The sequence below is a fragment of the Eptatretus burgeri genome, chromosome 5 (assembly GCF_056783735.1).
Source record: "Eptatretus burgeri isolate ZD-2024b chromosome 5, Ebu_testis_v1, whole genome shotgun sequence".
Lineage (NCBI taxonomy): Eukaryota > Metazoa > Chordata > Myxini > Myxiniformes > Myxinidae > Eptatretus > Eptatretus burgeri.
In genome coordinates, this window is record NC_140965.1 from 71,453,397 (window position 1) to 71,477,860 (window position 24,464).

General features: G+C 44.9%; 1 protein-coding gene across 7 annotated transcripts in view; it reads right to left on the bottom strand.

Annotated features, from left to right (window-relative positions):
* Positions 1-24,464, bottom strand: part of HMCN1 (hemicentin 1) — a 531,017-nt gene that overhangs the window by 182,270 nt on the left and 324,283 nt on the right. For all 7 annotated transcript variants that reach the window (XR_015058458.1, XM_085882362.1, XM_085882361.1 and 4 more), the window contains exons 42-46: positions 20,433-20,529; positions 17,116-17,241; positions 4,344-4,505; positions 3,715-4,002; positions 2,126-2,293 (exon numbers count right to left, since the gene is read on the bottom strand). Coding sequence is in view for 6 of the 7 variants with exons in the window: in XM_085882362.1 (XP_085738488.1) it covers positions 2,126-2,293; positions 3,715-4,002; positions 4,344-4,505; positions 17,116-17,241; positions 20,433-20,529 (841 nt within the window). In the remaining variant the exon portion in view is untranslated. The remainder of the gene's footprint in view (positions 1-2,125; positions 2,294-3,714; positions 4,003-4,343; positions 4,506-17,115; positions 17,242-20,432; positions 20,530-24,464) is intronic.

The window sequence follows — 24,464 nt, forward strand, 5'->3', positions numbered from 1 at the left end:
GTCCCTTGAGAGACAAAATTCTTCTTTGTTCAATGGTGAGTTCCAAGACATCCACCGGCAACATCAAAGACAGTGGTCTTAAAGGCGCTCCACAACTCTTCATGAACTTCCAAAACACCTAGATGCCCCAAATCTCCACTCAGCCTGTTCGCAAACTCCTCAGCTACCCTCACACCCTTGAGCTTGCCAACATCCAGCCGAGGCTGGGATGGTACCATTCTCCTGGATTTAAGGTGCAACTTAAGAATTGCTACAAGCCAGTGGTCAGTATTGAGGAACTGAGCACTCCGGTAGACCCTGTAGTTCTGGATCATCCTCCAGCGACCATCAATGAGCACAATGGTCAATCTCCTTTGCCACACCGCCAGGGTTGGAATACCAAGTCCAGCAATGAGCTTGGGGACGCTGAAACCATGAACCAATCACCCTAAGCCTATGACTTCTTGCAAAGTAAAGGAATTTAATGCTATTCTGGTTCACAGTTCCAGACCCATGGGGACCAACACACTTCTCATAACCATCCCTATCAGTTCCAGTCAGACCTCAGAATCACATGTTCTGAGGTCGGATTCCCAGCAGAACCTCCGGCGGGTGTCTACATACGATTTATTCTCATACCACAGAGCCACCACTTTTGTCTTCTGCTTCACTGTCAATTGCATAGTTGAGCTACGGAGCTAGAAATGCCAGGGAACAAGTACCATGACAGCATCACCAAACCCTGAAAAGGAAAATGGTATAGGTCATAAAACAAAGAAATGGCAGGAAGTCAAATTTGTATCAAACTTTTTGCAACACCCGGTAGCTCTGCTTAGAAACATCCAGACGAGTGTTTTCACCAACTTGACCTATGATAACATCGACGAGCTTGAAAAGAGCATCAGTGGAGAGGGGACATCCCACAGAGTCAATGGCATTGCTCTCCAGGTGAAAGTCAGCAGACCTCAGCCATCAAAGTCATGCCCTCATTTAGTAAAACAAAGAAAAGAGGTATTTATCATGGGACATACCCACAGAGCTCTTTCCGTCGCTACTGGAGATAACTGCCACATGCATGTACTTTCCTCCCACACCTCTAGCATCAACGAGATGTGGCATCAAGTCTTCTATACTAGACGGGGAGAGATGGAGTCCAGCCAGCTTCCACCATGTGAAGAATGCCTCTTCATATACGTCGGCCGTGTCAACTACCAGGCTGCTCTTTGGGGGTGCTGCCTGCAAAGTCGACCCTTTGTGCCAAGTCCCAAGTGGTGTGGATGGACCACCGATGATTATGGGAAGATGCCAATTGAGTGGATGCAGGATTCACCAGCACCATATGGAGTGATACAACTGCTGTCTTGCAAGTGTGTGCGATCATGCAAACTGGCAGACTGCACTTGCCTCACCAATGGCCTGAAGTGCATGGACATGTACAAGCTGCAGGCATGCAACAACCAGCCAGTTGAAGATGAGGAACTCGAGGGCGCTGATGCAGATGACTCCGAAGACGCAGATGACTCCGAAGATGCAGATGACGACGAAGATGCAGATGACGACGAATATCAGTGATAACGATCCATTAGGTGAATGCTAACTTTGTGGACTGTGTTGGCATTCAGCATGTAAACATCCCAATAGGCATTATGTAACATTGTACATAAAACATTTCAAAGTAGGGTGAACATATCTGGTGAAATTCGAGTCACCATTATAAATTCCATATTTTTGCTGCAGTGTAGAGTTATGGGAAGGGGAAATCCTTTAACTTTGGGAACAAACTGTCAATTTCAATAAATTTTGCTTTCCTGAAACCCACAGACATGGTGTACTCTCGGTCAGTACCTCTGGGGCACCAATGACCAGAATATTTTTTGGGAAACATATTCAACAAAATCAACAGATGGTGTCTTTTTTTTGCTTTCGCCATATGGAGGGTGGATAGTCAAGAGATAATTGGCAACCAATAAGCTGCCACTTTGCAATGATTATCATATGATAATAGCCTCTTGAGATATGCACCAATTTTTAAATCTTAACGAAAATTTGCCCACCCAGATGGTACCGATAAGCGCAATTTCTGGTTTGGGCACATGGACTAACAACGTGTTTGAGCTGCACCAATGTGTAAGTATCTGTTACGCACCAAGGAGTTGCCGAGCCTCGGCATGACTGGACAAAGGCTTGTTGTCTTTTAACCATGCAATGGCAGGTGGTGGACTTCCAGTCACCTGACACTCCAGCAACACAGAGCTACCCACATGCACTGTGAGGTTACTCGTACCACCTTCATTCTCCTCCATTCTGGGTGGAACTGTGGGTCAGGGTTGCATCAGTTGAGCAGCAGGACTTAAACCTTTGTGAACTTTGTTTAAATACTGAAAGAAAACCTTTTATACTCTTCCAAAAAATGTAAAAATAATATATCCAACAATTCGTAAGTTATAATTTTCAAAAACATTCAACCAGAGAGTAGATACAGAATGTGAGTTACTGAGAGTTTTGGGAAATTATTCTGATGAAATATTTGATACTTGTAAAAAAACATCCATAATGTTCTTCATAGCTTTAACTGTACAAATGGATGGAAAAATTGATTGGGAAAAGAGAAGTTTGAATTGTACATTTAACTTTATTCTGTTCTGTAATAAATAAAATACATCACACATGCCATTTTGTGTGTGTATTGATCAAGTGCAAATAGAGTATTGGCACATCAGGCACCCAGCCAATGTGAGTACTCTGAGCTGAAGGTCCAAAGGCATCCTTGAATGCTGAAACATTGCAGGAATTTACTGCGTTCTTTTAATTATTATGATTCTCCAAGGATCGCTCAATAGAGAACTGATAAGAAAGGACAGGATGATCAATAAATACGGAACAGACCTAGTAGTCAAAAGACACAAGAAAAGGAACAAAAGGGGGGAGCAAACACAATCTTACATACAAAGGAAATAAACAACCCTCTATGGCACTGACAATACCAGATTCACACAGCGAAGAGAGCATTTGAGGACTTTAGGCAGGCAAAAGTTGTTCTTGGGCTGGTGTCATGCAGGTTAAGATGGCACAAGGTGAGGTGCAGTTCTGGGCAGAAGAATGGCAACGAAGAGACCAGGGGACGAGGGGATGGCGATAAAGAGCAATGTCTACATGACTCTCCAAAATTGTCCTTTTGTGGGGAGTGACGAAACAGAGAGAGGAAGTTATCTCCTTGAAAATCAAAAGTAGAAATTCTGTGCTCATTCATGGACATGGCCTTTACGCTCCACAGCAACCGCCTCTCCAGCACGAGGCTCATCACATTATTGGCTGCTGGTGTTTGTGGGTGGTGCCATCCTACAAGGTTGCCCCGCCTTGGGTAGGGCCCTCGCAAAAAATTTCCACCCCTCGCCTCGCCATGGCCCTACAGCTCACTCCTCCACTGTGGCTGCTGTATTCTGGCCAAAACAGTTTGTGATGTCCATTTGTGCCACAAGTCTTCCACCGAGCCTCACCTGCACATGAGGTTTTACACAGAATAACCTTTCCCGATTCTGCTCTTAGGTTTGCAATCACCGTCTCCTCAGTGCACGTTTTATCACACCACTTACCTCTGACAGATATCGAATAAAAGGATAAATCTAACTTACTCGAACACACAGTCCATACTATTCTTAACACAATCTATGTATGGATGCACTCCCACCCCTTCCACATAAGAGTATTCACAAAGTGACTTGATATTACACATACTGTGTATGATGAGATCAAACATTCGCTCAGCCTGGCCTGCTAGGTTAATGGCCATACAGGTGTAGCGGCCTGCATCGGTCTCCATGGCCTGCAGAACCCGAAGCTCTACACCCTCTGCCACGAAACCGACTCGGCTGGTATTGGCTGATGGAAGTAATCTTCCATCTTTGAACCAATGCAGAGTAGGCAGCGGTACACCAACAGCACGACACTCGAGTGTAATGTTCTCTCCAATTGATACTGTTGTGCTTGTGACACCGATGCTGTTCACACCCAGTGAAGGTCTCGCTAGGATAAATGGCAGACAATTGAAAGCACATTTTGAGAATATCAATCAAAATTTACACAAGAAAGCAAAATTGTATTCACTTGCAATTTTTGATTGTAAACAGCTTTAGTCAAAGAGGAAAAGCTTTAGTTTTGTAGGATTTCCAACTTGATTGAACAAATTGATATGATGATGTTCACCAATTGATATTATTTCTGCTCCTCATCATGTGTTTATATAATTACAATGGAAGGAACAATATGGAGATCACATTATCATTCGTAGTTATTCAGTCAACTCGATAATGTTTGAATCACATCCTGCTTTTCCACAATGTGCACTGTACTTTCAATAGACTTACTGTACACGTGCAGTGTATAATGCTTTGTGGCATTTCCCACAGTATTTGAGGCCTGGCAGCAGTAGTCTGCAGAGTCAGTTGCAGTCGCGGTAGTGATGTGCAGGATGCGTCCTCCTGAGAGGATCTGGATACGACCATCTTGGTCTTCGGAAAGAGGGATTCCTGGAAAAAAAAATCCAGTTTCCCCTCATCTTCTGTATGAATAAGCTCTGATAACCAAATAAAAGACCAGATAGAGCATTGGAACCATCAGGAAGACCCAGATAGACAAAGAAAGGGTCATCATGAGGATCCTGGATAGGACTCAGGTTTCACCAGCCATTCCTCTACCCTCAACCCCATCCAGGTCGAGTCAAGTGAGCCTAACATAAACAATTTGCAAGAGTTGACCTCTCCGTAAACACAAAGAAAATGAAAAACTGAAAAAGAAAGAGAGAAAGAAATATAACAGCGCGATGTCGCCGCGCTGTAAAAATGACAATGTCATTTTGGCAATGACACACACCTGCACAAATACACTATATAACTCCAACCTGAGATCTCTCAATTTCGGCTGCTGCCGATAAGCCGGACGTTATCTGCTTAACAGAATCCTTCTTCCCATAGAACATCGCTGACTCCTCAGCGTCACGCCATGGCTATTGTCTCCTCTGGTTTGACCGACCTCAACCCCATCCTGGTGGCAGAGTTGCACCGTGCATCAATAACTCAATTTCTCACTGTCCATGTTGTGCTTTTACACCTCTCAAACACCAGGAATACTTGGGCTGTGACTTCCCCTCTGCTCCCACCTCTTGTTTGTCTGTGTGTTGCACCATCCTCCAAAAAGTGATGACTCCATTTACATCTCTCTCAGATAACCTGGATCAACTTTTAACCACTCATTGCAACTCTCTCTCTTCCTCATATGTAGTGATTTCAATTGTTCCCATGCTAATTGGCTGGGTGTTAGGTCCTCTCTCACCAGCCATGACACTTCAGCAAAGGACTTCTGTGACCCCAAGGGACTGACTCAATCGGTCAACTTTCCAACCCAGATTTCTGTCAATGGGAAATCCTCTCTTCTGAAATTTTATGAGCAACTTCCCCACAAATGTTTTCTGCTCTTCCTCTGCTCCAACTGGTTCATCTGATCATGTGCTTGTTTGTGAAAGCGAACATCTTTGTTGCTATTCTCAGCGAACAGCCTCAGCACCGGTGAGTCTCGCAGGTCACTCGGGCAAACAGACAAGGGCTGCAAGCAGCCATTGCACTTCATTATTAGTCTCCTATATCTAACATCCCTTTTATTAACTCAGCCTGGAATTCTTCCACAGAGCCTGACCCTCCATTACGCACAGATTAAATTCATCTCATCTTCAGTTGTCATCACCAACCTACCACTCACGATACACTGAATCCTGTGCTGAGGTAATTGCTTTGAAACAACTTGTCTTCTCTTCCGGTAAGGCAACCTCAGATCATTCCATAAAGCTGGCAACAAGTGTGTGTCCACTTCCCTCCTCTAAAACATGGTGGCACCTTGATAAGTCTGTCTCTGCAATATGCTCCCCCTGCATCCCTTCCCTCATGACAAATTGCAGAACAGCTGACTCTGCTTGGGAGAAGGCCAAATGCCTTAATTCTGTGTTTCCTTCCAAACCATGTGTCCCCAACCCCTCGTTCTCTCTACCCAACCTACCCTGTGGCACCCAACTGCTCCTGAACTCTGTATCAAGGCCTAAGTCACATTTGCTCTACGGCGAGGATACGGCGACTGTACGCCCTCTGAATTGACAGAAACGTTCGGCGGCCGCAGAGTTTCTGAGGTGGCCTCAGGGTGGCCCTACACCGTATGGCTATATTTTACAGGCCGTAAGGTCGCCGTGGAATTATAACGCGGAGTTATAACTTTTTTCATTTCGACGTTCGCTGTAGCAATTCGACAATCCGAAAAAGAAAAACTGGTAAAAAAAATAAAATAAATTAACCCATTCGTTACCGTCCGTCTGGCCGCATGTTCGCCTTAGGGCCCCCCTGCAGTCCCCCTGCGGTCGCCTTGCGTCTGCCTTGAAAATTCTATGGCCGCCGCAGGAACGCCCTAAGGTCACCGTGCGACATCAAATCAAAGACTGTATGGCAACCCCACGTTTTCGGTCTCCACAATTTATAAATACGCCATGCAGCTCCCCGAAAAATAAAAACATATGTGACTGCTACATTGCGTGACCATGGAAATACTGCGGCCGCCGTATAATTGCTAGTGGCCGTAGATTTTGGAGACCCCACGGCCGCCGTGGCAAATGTGACCTCGGCCTAAGCATGTGAGAAGGTGGAGAACTTTCTTGCATCCCTCGACTCTGATCCTGCAACTTGAGCGGACGGCATCAGCTCAAGTTTCCTAAAAACTTGCTCTGCTGCTCTTGCACATATTCTTTCTGCTCTGTTGCATTATCATTTTTCCAAGGTCATATTCCATCTGCAGGGAAGTCGGCCAACATCACCGCATAACATAAACAAGGTAGAAAAATCGATCTCCTGAAGTACAGACCTTTCCGATTGCTATCGTTCATCAGCAACGTCATATAATCCATCATTGCAGTAGACATCAAATGCTTCCTCTTCTCCAATAGCTTGAGCTCAGATCATCAATTCAGATTCAGACCAGGTCACTCTACCTTGGACATGGTGTTTCTGCTCTTCCAACAATGGATGGAGGCCTCCAATGTCAGACGTGAGATCAGGGCCATCTCTCTATACACATCTTGAGCATTCAATACAGTCTGGCACCCCGCTCTGTTCTTCAACCCCTTTGTCGATGGCATCTCATGCCAACTCCACACTTGGCTTTTTGATCTATTCCATTCTCATAGCAAACATATGGCTCTCAATGAGATTCATTCATATCTTCTCCCTGCCAAGGCTGTAGTGCCGCAAGGCATTGTTCTAGGCCCTATTCTATTCTTGGTCTTCATAAATGATCTCTCTGACTCTGGAAAATCCACTTTTTCTCTTTGCTGTTGACTCCACTCTCTGCCGTGACATCCCCTATCTTTCAGATGGGTAAGCAACAGCCTATTTCCTCTCTGCCCACCTTGATTGAATCGCAATCTGGTCAAACACTTGCAAAACAACAACTCTTATCTGCTATCTGGCTAGCTGGGTAAGTCCTGTGAATCAGCTTAGCAAAAAATTTACTGTTAACCACACAAATATCATCTATATAATGAATATTGGAGATAACATTTTAGTGATACCGAACTTCTTTATCATTTGCACTGAAGAGTGCATCCCGAACAAGTGTTAAATCCAAATTTGTGTATAAAGTAGAAACATTGGGACAATACCCCTGGGTGTTCACGTGGTTGCGGCTGGACAAGATAACCAGGGAACCACAGGTAGGCAAGGATGACCCACAGAATATGTAACAGAGAAGAAAGTAAATACCTGTGGAATTTTTTTTTTAATGCTGTGAACAAACTTTGGTACATCATGGGTGATAAAGGTTGTGGTCAAGTTTGAACAGAATTGCATGTGTCGTTTCTGAGAAGAAAGCAAATACCTACTTTGGGGGGCAACCCCCATAGACCCCATAGGACCCTATTTTTTTAATGCCATGAACAAACTTTGGTACATTCATAGTGATGAACATTGTGGTAAAGTTTGATCAAAATCATATGTGTAGTTTCAGAGAAGGTGCAAGTATTTGTGGACGGACGGACGATGCGCCATCCCATTAGCTCCCCGGAACTACGTTCCAGGTGAGCTAAAATTCAAAAACTTCAATCGACTTACTATTGCTGCAGTTCAGAAAAACCGACACTCCTCTGAGGAAATGGCACCCAACATGTCGTGAGAAAAAGATAGTTATCTCATTAGTAATCATTTTAGTTAGCCCTTTCCATATGTCTCGTCGATCCGTTGCATCGGGCTTTTAGTTAGGTCTTCAACCCTATATTCTTTCGTTTCTTTCAGTTATTTTACTTCCTTTTATTTCACACAAACCACGCAAGCATGCATGTCAGATCAGTGATGTTACTCGCCAATGGGAGGAGGCAGCAGCTGCCTCATTTGCATCCGCACGCCATTTTCTGTTCAAACAGCGCACCATAAACCAACCGATGCCTCACCTCAGATCCTCACCATGCACACCATGACGCTACAATGATCACCATGATCACTACATACGTCTCCTAAAAATCCCTTCAACAACCTACACCTGACCTTTTCATCACAAACGCCACAACCATGACCAACCACTTCAACTTCATCACCACAATCGCTTCAACCACTTACGTTTCAAATACTTTACTGCAAATACCACAGTGCTTCCCTCACCTCACTATAACCGCCACAACTGCCATCAGTCCCCTGGATGCTCACCACAGTCCCTGAGGGTGTCGGAGGAGCGAAAGATGTGAGCTGGGGTGTTTCGGTGTGTAACTTGAAGCGCAAACGTGCGCTGCGGTTCGTTAAAAGACGCAAGGGTAGCTCCGATGTTTCCCTAAATAACGACACAACAACAAATAACAGAGTCCGGCGAACGTTCAGGGCTGAAGGGTGCTCACAAAAACTCTCGGCCAATGTTAATTGCAGAGCTGTGTCGCGTGGCCAGGCTTAGAGGCAACTGAGGCCATGTTCAGTTCTGGAACCTGGCGGGGCATGGCTAAGGCATGGGGTGACAGTTATGCACAAATAGGGGAGCTCGGGAACACCCACCAGGCCTCCTGATCCGCTTTTTGGTTCCTCCCTCGCCCAGGCCCAATAAAACAGAGCAGATTGGGCTCATTTGGTCCCCTTTCGTCCCGCCACCAAGCGGAATCTCTCCGGAGCCTTTGACCAGCTGAGCGCCACTGAGCTGAGAGGGCAGCGCAACTGAACAAGGTGAGCAGGGCGGTGCAACCGAGCGAGGCGAGTTGGGGGGAGCAACCAAGCGGGATGGAATGCGCTGTTACCAAGACGTGACGGTGTCATCCCCGGGCCATCGGCCTTGGCTTCAGCTGCGTTCAGCAGCCAATATTCATAACGCCTACAGACTCACACATCCCCATTAAGTTTTCTTCTCATGCACCTTTTTCTTCAATCTGTGTCTCGTCCAGTGCGGATGCATGAACTAAAAGAGCGTTACCGATTCGCACCATCATGCTCCACTCCACATTTCACACCTCCCACTCACACACCGTACAGACACCCCCAGTTTTCTTCCCTCCTTCCCCTTCCTCAGCAATTGGGTTGCATAGGTCCATTGACCATGCCAGGTACAATGAGGTAGCTTGACCTCAACTGCTTCTTCTCTTTCTGGGCTAGGTCTAATTTCCTCAGGTGTGTGTGTATGTGATGGCGGCTGTAACTTGTGTAATGTAAGTTAAGATTGTAGAAGGTTATCAATTTAACTCTTTACTGTCTTCTTATATAAATAACAGCATTTCTTTTTCTGCACCTACAAATTCTTTGCTTTCCCCTGCTGTACATTTTTGTGAATACACCCATTGCTGTGCCACATAACTTTCCTCGCCTTGTTGCAATAAATAGCTTTGATATAAATGTACCCAGCTCGTTTTTGTCTTTTCCTTTATTGGTTCAGCATGGTCTGCACATTAGCCTAGCCTGTAAGTTATACCCCAATAATCTGTTTATGAGCCGGTGCATACTTGGGAGCTCCACTCAGCAGCACCTGATGCAGTAAGTTTAATGCAAGTACGGATGGAGGGCGTGATTCCCCGATGAGGAGACTGCATGTACCACAGTTAAACGGTCGTTAAATGGAGGACACTGATTCACATTGTTAAATGGTGGCATTCGTGGTTGATTAGCGACTCGCTGCGACACGCATATATTCGTGTGTGACAGCTTCTCTTGCGGGTGAGTCCGGGGAGACCCCCACCCTCATAGTACCCAGGCAAACCCAGGTCCGCAACACTATTGAGGAATCTAATCCGATTGAAGAATTCCAGAAAGTGTTAACTACTGTTTTAGACTCGAAGTGGAACTAATGCTCCAGAAATTGTTAATACCAGAATTCTTACCAATTGCTAAACAATATTTCCTAACTTTATCCCTAACAACTTGTACACCCGAGTTAACCAAAACTGACCACTGTTTGGTAGTACATTGCCAAGCTCCCGCTATAAACATATTGTTACGGCTGTGGAAATTCGCAGAACACCATAAAGGTCCTTAGTTCAGTTAGATCGATAAGTCTGTGTTCAGTTAGATTTCCCCACCGTTGTTTAATGGGAATTTATTCGTGTAACAGGGCTGTGATCCTTTGAGATAGTGTTTTTCTTTTCCTATTGTTATTTTGGACCAACGACATCTCAACCACCATTAAAACAACCAACATCGCTCCCAAATAACCACAACGCCAACCATGCCACCATCACCACAACCACGATCGCTTCCACCACCAATCACAACCAAATCACCACCACCAACATCGCTCCCACACAACAACAATTACGCCAACCACCTAAGCACCTTCCCCGCTACGCCAACTGTCGATCCCTTTCTCCAGAAACAAAATCACAACCCTCTCCACTCATGTAAACCGTCTCTACGAAGCGAAGGAAACCAGAGGAGTTCCGATGGTGCGCGGATTTTCCCGCCTGATTCTCCCACCTTGTTATTCCCATGCTTTGGTGTGGGGGAAGTGCGATGTGGGTCAAAGGTCAAAGGTCATGTGAAGGAGGGGTCTCATTTTGGGGGAATGAATCTCCCTGGACCTATGTCAAGAATGATTCTCTCGGCCCCCTCGAGGCGCGTCGGGAGGGGGGTGAGAGGGCACGCCCCTTTTCTGGAAGCTTCCTGCAGGAGCTGGAAGGGAAAAACAGCGGAGCGAAAAACAGGGAGGAGCGAGGCGTTGGAACTGGGGGATATAAGGGCGCGCAGGACACCAGTTGGGGGCTTTTTGTCGTCTTCGGGTTGGTGGTCGTCTTCGTGGTGGTTCACTGGTGGTCTTCTTCGTGTGCATTGGTGGTTTCGTCGTCGGCGAGGTGGTGCCTTCTCCTTGGGCGCACCAAGTCATGTGTGTTGTGCGTGGTGGTCCGGGTCGAGGCGCGAAGGACATGGACGGGAGGCGCCGCTTTGCAGCTCTGCCGCGCAGCCAGCGCACCCGGGAGGAGAGCGCCGGAGAGAGCTCGCCCACCATCACACCACGAGGGTGCAGGTAACCTGCAACGGTCTCGTGGGGTCTGTTCGGTCAACCAGGCTCCACGCCATAAAGGTCTACGGACCCTGTCTGGCGCCCTCGTCTTTGAGGGTGGCCTTTTCCTTTCTTTTGAATGAATGTTGGTGGCGCCGTGTCCTGTAAGTAAAAACTGTTAAGTGACTAGATAATTGCTGATAGACGGTCATAGTGCTTTCACCTTGCTCGTGTCTTTATCCCCGTCCCGTGCATGATTGTTTGCCTGTATACATGTTCTTGAATACCTGCATTGATTGCATGGCTGTATATGTGCATGTGAGAAAATAATAAATGTGCTGGTCTAAATGTTACCCGTTCGTCGTGTCTTTTCCCCCATTGGAACACCATATTGTATCTCGGAATATTAGTTGGGTTTTAAATGCCCATTAAATAGAATCGGATCCGGCGAGGTTGGGCGATAATACCCGCTCGGTTATCACTGCAGAACGGAATGGACCGCTTGAGCGGTTCGTGTCCAAGCCGACCTGCGCCGAGGTACGGTCTCCCGGTAGGCTACCCGCGCAGGTACTTAGGTATATCGAGATTCGGCGATTGACCCTATTTTGCGCCCATAGAAAATTGGCTAGGCTGTGGTGGGGTTGAAGACGTGACAGGGTTCCGGCGCTGTTCCGGAAGGTCACGACTGAATTGTCCGTCCGGTGGGCGAGCGGCTACTATTAGTGAAAAGCGGTCGTTCGCACGCCGGTGGGCGCAAATTCGTAACAATATTCTTACATGCGTTTTCATGAAGCTTAGAGATACAGAAAAACCTGGGCATACATAAATCTACCTCTTTATATTTGATGCTAAAATTATTACACAAAACTTCCTGATGCTCAGCTAAAATATCCCAGAGAGGCTTTTGGGGAGGGTTAACAGGGGTAGAAAAAAATCATGGCCTTGGATGAGGATTATCTGAGATGGTGAACAGATGTCTTGAAGATGTGGGAGGTAGGCATGATTGAAGAGAATGCGGAAGTTGATTTCACAAGTGGGAGAAAAGAGGAACAAATCAGTGTGGGTGAGCAATGATTCAGGATTTTGAGAGTTTCACCAGAAGGGAATTGATGACGAACTGTGTGTGCCTTGCAGAAATCTGGGGGAAGAAAAGGGTGGGTGTGGTACAAAACACAGAAAGAGCCAAGAGTGCAAGGCCCGAAAGGATTGGGTAGAAGACAGAAGGACCATCCACTTGTCTGTGATGTGAAAGTGATAGGCCCAGAGACTCAAATTAACTGCATCAGATTCCAATGATCTTGAAGGACTTGGTTTCTATGTCGTTAATCTGAGCAGCGTGTGAGTCAGGGGCACCAGTCCAGAGGGAAGCGCAGTACTCCATCAAGCTGCGGATAAAGGCCTTGTAGGCAAATAGAACTTCAGGTGTATGACAGAGGATGCCTGATCAGTGACTGGCTTTGGAGGCCAGGTTTGAAATGTGCTTTGCCTAAGAAATATCATGGCTAAGAGTGAGACCTAGGAGTATGAGTGACTAAACTTCTTCAAGAGAATTGTTAATTAAGTAGATGGGAGGGTTTGCCATCCAGAGAGAGAGAGAGAGAGAGAGAGAGAGAGAGAGAGAGAGAGAGAGAGAGAGAGAGAGAGAGAGAGAGAGAGAGAGAGAGAGAGAGAGAGAGAGAGACAGAGACAGAGACAGAGACAGAGACAGAGACAGAGACAGAGACAGAGACAGAGACAGAGACACAGAGAGAGAGAGAGAGAGACAGAGACAGAGACACAGAGAGAGAGAGAGAGAGAGAGAGAGAGAGAGAGAGAGAGAGAGAGAGAGAGAGAGAGAGAGAGAGAGAGAGAGAGAGAGAGAGAGAGAGAGAGAGAGAGAGACAGAGACAGAGACAGAGACAGAGACAGAGACAGAGACAGAGAGAGAGAGAGAGAGAGAGAGAGAGAGAGAGAGAGAGAGAGAGAGAGAGAGAGAGAGAGAGAGAGAGAGAGAGAGAGAGAGAGAGAGAGAGAGACAGAGACAGAGACAGAGACAGAGACAGAGACAGAGACAGAGACAGATAGAGAGAAGAGAGAGAGAGAGAGAGAGAGAGAGAGAGAGAGAGAGAGAGAGAGAGAGAGAGAGAGAGAGAGAGAGAGAGAGAGAGAGAGAGAGGCAGAGAGAGAGAGAGAGAGACAGAGACAGAGACAGAGACAGAGACAGAGACAGAGACAGAGACAGAGACAGAGACAGAGACAGAGACAGAGACAGAGACAGAGAGACAGAGAGAGAGAGAGAGAGAGAGAGAGAGAGAGAGAGAGAGAGAGAGAGAGAGAGAGAGAGAGAGAGAGAGAGAGAGAGAGAGAGAGAGAGAGAGAGAGAGAGAGAGAGAGAGAGAGAGAGAGAGAGAGAGAGAGAGAGAGAGAGAGAGAGAGAGAGAGAGAGAGAGAGAGAGAGAGAGAGAGAGAGAGAGAGAGAGAGAGAGAGAGAGAGAGAGAGAGAGAGAGAGAGAGAGAGAGAGAGAGAGAGAGAGAGAGAGAGAGAGAGAGAGAGAGAGAGAGAGAGAGAGAGAGAGAGAGAGAGAGAGAGAGAGAGAGAGAGAGAGAGAGAGAGAGAGACAGAGACAGAGACAGAGACAGAGACAGAGACAGAGACAGAGACAGAGACAGAGAGAGAGAGAGAGAGAGAGAGAGAGAGAGAGAGAGAGAGAGAGAGAGAGAGAGAGAGAGAGAGAGAGAGAGAGAGAGAGAGACAGAGACAGAGAGAGAGACAGAGAAAGAGACAGAGACAGAGACAGAGAGAGAGAGAGAGAGAGAGAGAGAGAGAGAGAGAGAGAGAGAGAGAGAGAGGTGTTGAGAGAGAGAGAGAGAGAGAGAGAGAGAGAGAGAGAGAGAGAGAGAGAGAGAGAGAGAGAGACAGAGACAGAGACAGAGACAGAGACAGAGACAGAGACAGAGACAGAGACAGAGAGAGAGAGAGAGAGAGAGAGAGAGAGAGAGAGAGAGAGAGAGAGAGAGAGGTGTTGAGAGAGAGAGAGAGAGAGAGAGAGAGAGAGAGAGAGAGAGAGAGAGAGAGAGAGAGAGAGAGAGAGAGAGAGAGAGAGAGAGAGAGAGAGAGAGAGAGAGAGAGAGAGAGAGAGAGAGAGAGAGAGAGAGAGAGAGAGAGAGAGAGAGAGAGAGAGAGAGAGAGAGAGAGAGAGAGAGAGAGAGAGAGAGAGAGAGAGAGAGAGAGAGACAGAGACAGAGAAGAGAGAGAGAGAGAGAGACAGACAGAGACAGAGACAGAGACAGAGACATTTGTCAGGCTTGAAAGACATATTCCAAGTGTTTGACCAACTTGTGATTTTGGCAAGGTCTGAAGAGAGGGAAGAGGCTGTTGCCTGTCTATCTGATGGACGAGGGATGTCACACAAGTAGTAGAGTCATCAGCAAATAGATAAGGAGTTTTTCCAAAGAGTCAGAGAGATAATTTAATTAATGAAGATCAGGAATAGAACTGAGCCCAGAACACAACACTGCCTTCAGGAACTCTTGCCTTCACAGGGAGAGGAAACTGAAGGATTCCGTTCAGAGCTACACTTTGACTCCGAGAGTAGGGGAAGTCAATAAGCCATGTGTGGAGTTGGCCTTGGATGTCATAGGCAAAGAGTTTGGAGAGTTAGACGGGATGCCAGACTGTATCAAAAGCTTGAGATATATTTTGGGAGACAGCCCTGAACTCATGTCTGATATTGAGGGTCTCCATCGATTGTTTGGAGAGTATATGCTGCATTCCAAAGGTGAAGTGACATGGTCTGAATCCGAATTGGTGATCTGAGATGAGAGAAAATAAATATTTTCATATCAACTGTGATGATGGATTCCATGACCTAACTGAGACTTACGATAACTGAAGCTAATATGTCTGTAGTTGAGGGGATCCGTTTTTGTACCTTGCTTATATAATGCAGGGATGTTGTCTGACTTCGAAGAAGATGAAAGATGATCGAGCACAAATGATAGGATGAAAAGGGCAGAGAGAAGATGTTCAAGAGCAGCAGAGCAGGATTTTAGGACACTTGAGCTGATGCCATCCGTTCCAGTTACTGAATCAGAGTCGAGGGACTCATGAAGTTTATCCATCTTCTCAGGTGCAAAATATAGAATCCAGGAACAGTTTCCTGTGACTGAATAGGGTGGTTACAGTGAGTGAGGAGTTGGGTAAACAATGTTATGAAGCAAACATAGAATTGAGGTGTTCGGTCTTCTCATGAGCGGAGTCAGCTGTGGCGTCATTTGAAGTGAAGAAAGGGATGGAGAAGAAGCATACACCAGAAACAGACTTAACAAGGCACCACCAGGTTTTAGAGGGGGGGAGACAAGTTTGAAAGTTCATTGTTGAGGTTGGACAGATGTTATTATCTGGCTGTTCTCCTGAAAATGGACACACACTTGTTGCAGGACTTGTGGAATGATATGAGATCGCCTTCGGTTGGGTTTGTTTTCCAGCAAGAGAAGGCAAATTGTTTCAGAGCAACTGGCAGCTGCAGCCCTCACCCCATTATTCATTGTATCATGGATGGGAAGAAGGGTAGGATAATTGAAGACAAGATGGGATGAATCTGTGCATGAGAGAGAGCAGGTTTCTGTGGAAGAATTCCCAGGCTGAGTTGATATCAGTGGTGGTGGATATAGGACACCAGTCCTGAAGTGAGATGGATGCTTTCAGTCCATGTGAATCTACCTGAGTGAACTGCCAGACTCGTCGGTACTGAGGCAGCTCTCTGGTAATAGCCAGAGAGATGTTTAATCTCACAAGCATATGATCAGATAAACCAATTGGTGCAGACAGAGGAAGAGCAGAAGACATTTGCGAGAAAGTTAGTCATCACCAAATCGAGAAGGGACGATTTTCCATTGGGAGAAATCCGGGTTAGAAATTTAACAGATTGAGTCAGTCCCGTGGAGTCACAGAAGCCCTTTGCTGATGTGCCATGGCTGGTGAGAGGTAGCATCATCCAGCCAATTAGCACGGTGACAATTTAAATCATCACATAAAATGAATGGGAATGAAATAAGAGAAGCACTTCACCTGGATAAAGCAACCTGAAACTGTATCATCCCATCATCAGCAACATTTGGAAGCTTAGTTTGCAAACATAAAGTCCCAGGCAAAAATGCTACAGTTAGAATTATAGTATATGAGAGTATACTACTCTCATATACCAGAGTTGGTAACAGGTCCGACTACAGTAGTCTGCAGAGAGTTACTACAGGAAAGGAATGCTATTTTTGCCTGGGGTCATTTTTTTAAAACAAATCCACAAATATAATTTAAAGTATAATTTTGTTGAAAATTCACCATTTAAATGTATGAATATTGCAAATTGCTTGTCATGTGAAAGTGTGGGATAATAGTGGAATAAACAACAAGTTCAATCTGTTTACACAAAACCAAGTATGATTTAGTAATAGTACAAGAGTTAAATATATGGACGCCATTTTTTTACACAATCATCCACAATGTAACGGATAAGAAGTACCTTTCTGAGGTATTTTTGGGATATTTGTGAGATAAGGGCACGTATGTTAAGTACTAAATAATTTTTTTCTCTTGTGCACAATTTTCCATAACATTCCTGCATTTTCTGAAGTGGAGTTTGGACCTCTGAACATTGTTCATGTTAAACCCACCTGACTTCCTCCATGTGAGGGATGGTGGAGGGATGCCAGTGGATTCGCACACAAGTCTTATTACATTCCCCTCCACCACAGTCACTCGACTGCCTTCTGTAGGTTGAAGGTTCATCTTTGGAGGTACTGAAAAGAAAACGTTGTTAGATTACATTTAAAATGAATAAGCAGGTCTAACCTATAAAGAAGTGTGTGTGTGTGTGTGTGTGTTTTTGCATGTGCATGTGTATGCCCAGTCATAACGACAATCCCTCCTCACAGTGGTGATGAGAGAAACAGAGGAGACTTCGTACTGATTGGCTAACGGGCCTCTGACATTTCAAGGAAGGACCAGTGTGGGTACGCAAGGCGTTGTACAGGGTGGCCTGAAAGTCGCTTTCCATCAGCTGAATTTCTCCATCACTCCCTTTCCTTCCACCCTCCCCCACCATGGATATAGAAGTCAGTAGGAAGTTTGACGGCATGGCGGACACAAGTTATTACAGTGTCGAAGAGTGGATGGTTGCTTGTGTTTGGGTGCGTGAAAGGGCACACACAGGCCAAACAATTGCTCAAGTGTGAACAGCTTTCATGGAATGCTTTGGAAAACATTCATCTCCATGAAGTGGATTTTGTTAAAGTGGGGAAAATAGGCTTTTGAAACAGGAAGTATAAAGGACAAGAAGAGCAGCGGAAGACTGGTAACAAGAAGAAACACGTGCACTGCTGTGTTGGCATCAGTTGACTGGTCACCAAGAAAGTCAACAAGAAAGAGAGCCAGTGAACTTGGTATTCCGCAAACCACTATGAAAAAAATCTCATTGAAAAGATCTTCCGTTGAAATCCTGGCGTCCATCATTTGAGAATGAACAAATGCTTTGAAGTTGAAGAATGAATGCTTTACTGGGGAGGGATAAAGTGACGTTCAGGCCACCTTGTATAATTGCTTCACTTGGCTCATCACTTGCATGCTGGCCTCCAGAGAGCTTGTTGACTTCCAGATGAGACAAAACGAGGGTTTCTTGTCTGGTTTATGGGTTCATGGAATGGAAGATCGTTCATAGATAATTTATGTTGAAGTTCCTTGCTGAGACTGACAAGTAGGGCACTGAAGTGAGTTAAGCTAAACACCGCTGAACAGAAGAGGGTTGGAGAGATACTCAGTTACGTTAGCAGCTCTGCAGGAAGCAAAGTGATTTTGAAATGTGATTCACCAAGTTGGAGAGAATGTAATGCTGATAGCTCGTTAGCCAACACCTGAGCCAGAACAGCGGAGACAGAGAAGAGAGGGAATTGTCATAGTATCCACTGGCTGAAGTGTAGTCACAGAGAAGGCAGGAATAGTCACAATGGAAGGCCTGGTGCTCAAGACTGATCAGTGGTTACACTCAAGAGAGGAAGGATCTCAGACCATCTACATGTGTTCACTACCTTTGCATCAATAAATACAACCAAGCAGTAGATATGTAGGACAAGTTATTTAACGATTACAGTACAGTACTAATAATCTTTGGAAGAGATACCATCAAATAAGTCACATGTGATGATAGGAAACTTCATTGGTCATGTTGGACACACAGAGAATGTGGAATATCAAAGGGAATGTGTTTGTGACATGGTTCACGTGGATGGAAAGACATTAGTATTGTTGGCAAGGAGTGACTGACCTTCATCATTCTTTATGAAGCAAATGTGTATAAAACTTGGTTCAAGAAGATAGATCACAGTAAACAAACCAAGCAACATCTCAAAGTAAAGGCATAGTACTGCATTGACTTTGTTATCGTGAGGCAAAAGGACCTCAGAAGATGCCTGGACGCAGCTTTAAAGTAAGCTGAGTGCAACAATGAACACAACGTGCTTCAAATTAAAGTGGAGGAGATGAAATAATGGTGATAGTAGACCTCAGGGTGGACCGCAGGAAAGTTCGTTCGATCTATCTCTATCTCTCTATCTATCTATCTCTCTCTCATAGCAGAGGTATTGAGGACAATGGGTAGAACAAAATCATGCACAAGCTTCTTTCAACAAGTATGCATCTTTGGAAAAAAAGTATGGCTGCAAAATTATACAAAAGAGGAAATGCGGTCAGTGATTAAATCTGCGCGAACTGAGACAGTAAAGTCTGTGGTGTGAACAGAGTATCAAAAACATCCTGATTGGTTCAGAGATATCACCAGGATATTTGGACTCTATTTAAAACCAACAAATTCACTGTACACAAAGTAGCTTAGTATTGGTCATGAGTCCGATCACAAATGCTCACCGAGATGATGCTCACCGAGCAGCAAGATACTGGAAGTCAAAAACGCCTGGTTTCACGACAAAGTAAATGAAGTCCAGTATGGCAGATCAGGAGAGAAGAAAGCTTAACAGATGTCATGAGAAACATTCATCATGGACGGTTCTCACTGGATGTCAACTGGAAGAAAGAACTTGGGAGTAAGCAGAAAATTCTCCGATTCAATGATCTCAAAAAAGGTCTGCCATGTATTGCAATGTGGGCAGCACTGAGGAAACTAGGTTTGGCTGATCAAACAATCAAGATTATCTTATTCTTTTACCAAAATATGGAGGCTGAAATTCACATGAATGTAACCCTCCCAGGAGGCAATCATGTCAATGATGGCTTGAGAGAAGGATACTGCATGGCACCAGCCCTTTAAAATTTGTATGCTTGCCTTGTGGTGGAACACTAAGATGCACAAATTTATGAGATAAAATGAGTGTGACTCGGTCTGAAGTATCAAAATGACAGGAAGCTGTTCCAACTATCCTCTCATCGTGACTGAATAGGTGTCAAAGCAAGATCCACCTGAGGAAGCATTTGAGAAAGTTCCACTCCTTTTATCACAGTTACTTATAAACTATAATAGGAGATGGAATGAAACATCACAAGAAATGAGGTAATCATGGGAGAGGCCTCAAAAAAGTCGGAGAGTTACTAGAAAAGTTACTAAATGTCACCTTGGCCAAAAAACCTACTTGCCTGACCATCACATACCAAAGATAAGCTTCTTCAGCTGGATCCGTCAACCTTACACACATACTGGGCTCAGGACAAGGTCGAGAGATGTGATGCAAAAATATATTGGAGAAACTGAAGGATGAGAAGGATGATCGGTATGAAGAGGTAATTACATCATGTATTAGCTGGTTCCACATCCATGGAGGACTGTGACTTGATGCACTCCCAAGCCATTGTGACATCAAACTGAAACATAATATTTTATCCCTCTTGGGAGGAGTGTGAATGACAGTGTGTGTGCACACATGTGACTGTGTTCATGCAAGCATTTTAACCATAACTGTTAAAGAACATCTGAGGTCTGCCTCACCCAAGACAATTACGTTGTAATTTTTTCCTGTCTTGCCAGCAACATTGCTCGCCTCGCACGTGTACCGACCAGAGTCGAGAACTTGGACTCTTTCAATCTGTTGATGGAAGGTGAACATGTAAGGAGTGTCATTTCAGAACAAATTGTATTTTACCATATGCAATTGAAGTGTGTTAATGACAAGAATAATTTCTAATGATATTGTTTTTTCATACTTTTGCTACTTATCGCGGTTGCTAATCTAAATGCTATCAGAGGTTACATATCATAGGTGGTCTCTGATTTGCCTCACCCAATCATGGATTGTGAGACTATTATCCTAATAAGCAATCCATAATCAATAAGGCCATGGATAATGGATATGTATGTGACATAATAGGGTGCATTGTTTGACATGGGTATATGGGCCATAATAGCAGTAGGCCATAATAGTAGTATGTTCAGCTAATGATGGTATTTTTTATTCAGAATGAGTGCGCGAGGAGAGACTATGCACTCTACCGAGTGCCGTTCTAGTTACACGAGTGTGTCCAATCCCATGCCAAGTCCATACATAAAAGTGTGTGTAGGTTGCCCTTCATGTTCGAACGAGGCCATGTGACATGTGCACCACAAACAAACTGAGCAGGTGGTTCACAAGCTGCTGCCCAGACAGCAACCACACTCGAAGATATCAAGCAGTGTAACCTGGTGTCGAGAAACCTCCAAGAACAACGGACCACTTATTACATGCTAATTGGTCTGGTGGCAGTTGAAATTTCTGCATATGAGGAGAGAGAGAGAGTGAGAGAGTGAGAGAGTGAGAGAGTGAGAGAGTGAGAGAGTGAGAGAGTGAAATATATATATATATATATATATATATATATATATATATATATATATATATATATATATATATATATATATATTGTTGTTGTTGTTGTTGTTGTTGTTGTTGGTCTTTCGGCTGCTCCCGTTAGGGGTCGCCACAGCGGATCATCCGTTATGATCTGCATACTGATTTGGCACAGGTTTTACGCCGGATGCCCTTCCTGACGCAACCCTGGTCGCCTCTTACGACACAGGGATAAGGATTGGGTTTCGCCATGATTCCGAGCTGCCCTACACCCTCTCATAGCGCGGCCCAGCACAGAGCTCCCGTCCTCAAGCGATCCTCCAACCCAAGCCTCCGAGTAGCCGGATTACAGGCACACGCCACTACGCCCGGTATATATATATATATATATATATATATATATATATATATATATATATATATATATATATATATATATATATATATATATATATGGAGTCGTCACTGTTTGGAGGACGGTACAGCACAAAGACAAACAAGAGATGGTTGCAGAGAGGAAAAGAACAGCCACCAGTACTACTGGGGGTTTGGAGGGGTAAGAGCAGTACACAGACAGTGAGAACTGAGAAGGGGGTTTTTTTGGCAGGGGTGGACTTGGTATATAAGCCGGCCCTGGTCAACGCCATGGACCGGCCCACCCACGGGCTGTGGATCCGTGGCAGGCTTGGCCTGACACCACGAGAACCGAAGGTGGAGATTTTGGAGACAAAATGCATGATTCTAGTAAATTTCTGACCCATAACTTCCATTTCAACACAGAGCGATTTTGCCACCGAAGCAATTATAATTCAAGACGAGTTGTGACATTCATCATGGGTTGTATCTTCTTCTTCTTCTTCTTCTTCTTTCGGCTGCTCCCATTTTGGGGTCGCCACAGCGGATCATCCATATGATCCGCATCGTGATTTGGCACATGTTTTATGCCGGATTCCCTTCCTGACGCAACCGTAGTCGCCTCTTACGACACAGGGATATGGTACACCTATTTTAACCGGGGTATACATTGGCCCAGTACACTGGTACTCATTTCGCCGACCTCGGAAGGATGACAGGCTGAGTCAACCCCCTGGTGTATTAATTCAGTGGCCCAACGGGGCTTGAACTCAGGACCTTTTGGATCCCAAGCCGCTGCCCTAACTACTGCGCCAACACCAGGCTTTATGGGTTGTATGAACACTCAATAAAGACACTTCAGTGAAATGGGAAAGTAAGAACACGACCAAGAATAGATCGAATGAGCACTGAAGAAATAGTATGACGATTCATGATGATGGATTCGACACATCATTTGATGACATGATTTAGCATCAGCACAAAAACGAATGATAATAGATCAGATAATGGGCATATAGCATTCTGAATTAATCAGAACAAAAATACTGATATTGTCAGAAGGTATTGATTGATTCTTCAGTACAGAATGAATTGATTAATGAAAAGCTGAACCAATTACCTACAAATGAAAAATAGACAGATGAAAAAGGACAGACTCACGAACATCTACAATAACTATGGCATGGCAGCGAAGAGGAATTGACTTTGAACTCTGAACAAGATTCCATAGACAAAGATTATTTCTTTATTATAGATGCTGACTGAACAATATGGAAACCAAGGGAGGAGTGGCAAGTTTCAATCCAACGCTCCCAGAACTTAGGAAAAATGAGATTTTAACAAAATGTCTCCAATATCTGATAAGAGGTACAAACACACTGCCAAGGCTTTGAGCTCGGGCTTCACAGAAACTGAGAATTCAATACATTTTAGTTAAATGGTCAAATAGTCTATTCTCAGTCACATATACGTAATTCAGAGCATGGCCGAAGAGTTTACTATTATTGGACAGTCGATCAATAATTGAATGTGTGGATATGCCGTTGAGGATATCACTACCGATTTACATCAGCATGAAAGCTTCAAGATGATCTTGTGACATCGAATTCATCAAAGCAATATTTGATGAAACGAAGTTTGGAGAAATTCTGCTCACGTGCTACCTCTGAAACTGTTCGCGTCAACAAGAACTTGCAGCATGTATGCAATGCGTGATAGGTGCTAGAATACCTGTTGTACATTTTCAAAAACAGGAAATAATTTTTTAAATGCACAATTTTTAAAAGAATAGAAGTGTTGTGAGGATTCTTTCTCTTCGATGACAATATGTGCGAGTATTCCATTTGATCTTCATCACAAGGCAGGATGTGCAATTTAAAACTGGCCGGCGCACTACCTACCTTTCAGTGAGTCCCACTTCCTGGCAAAGTTGATTAGTTCAGCCTTTATTTGGCTTGGTGTGGTGGAAGAATCAAATCATATCACCTTCTCAATAATGGTTTGAAGTGCTTCTTCCAGAAAGGTATTCACCTCATGGAAAATTGGCCCATAGCATAGCTTCTCGTTCTGTCGGTCGGATCATGAGACCAGTCATTCCTAATCTCAAAAGGTGATCAGTGGCAGCTCAACTGCCAACCAACAGACTGGCCCACCTGGTTCTAACCAGGTAACCACGCGGCCCAGTCTGCATATGATTCTTGATGTAAACTGTAACTCCACCAACAGGATGGGGTTCAGGCCTATCAAACTGGAGGAGACAATATCTGAGGAGAAACAGAGGAATCATGAGGGATATCCAATGGGAGGAAAGATTCTGTTTCTCAGATAATGTCAGGTTTAGGAACGATGGCCTGGATTGAGATGTCAGATTGAGGTGGAGGAGTTGGACGTTGGACATGCAAACAGTTAGGGACAGTGGAAGAGAAGGCCCTGTTGGCAGGGTGTGGGAATGTGGAGGTGGGAGCTGAAAGGGTGGGGGCTGGAGGAACGTGAAGACTGGGCAGCGGATGGGACGTGGGTCGGGCATGGGCAAAGCAGAGGGAAGGTGGGGAGTGGGGAAGCAGAGGGAGGGTGGGTGTGGGGGAAGCAGGAGGGGTGGGGTGGGTGGGGGGCACAGAGCAGCAGTGCTGTAGAATACCATAATTTGGCCAGCTCGGTTTGAGCAAAAAGGATCATGATTAGAGGATACGTGATCACATATGACTGCAAGGTGCCATCTTGTTATCAATCTCCACCGAGCGAATTGATAAATTGTGTGCATTTGTGTGAACTCTCAGTCATATTTACATCTCGTCATCATTATAATTTTTCATTCTAAAGTCAGTTTTGGGGTGTAAAAGATT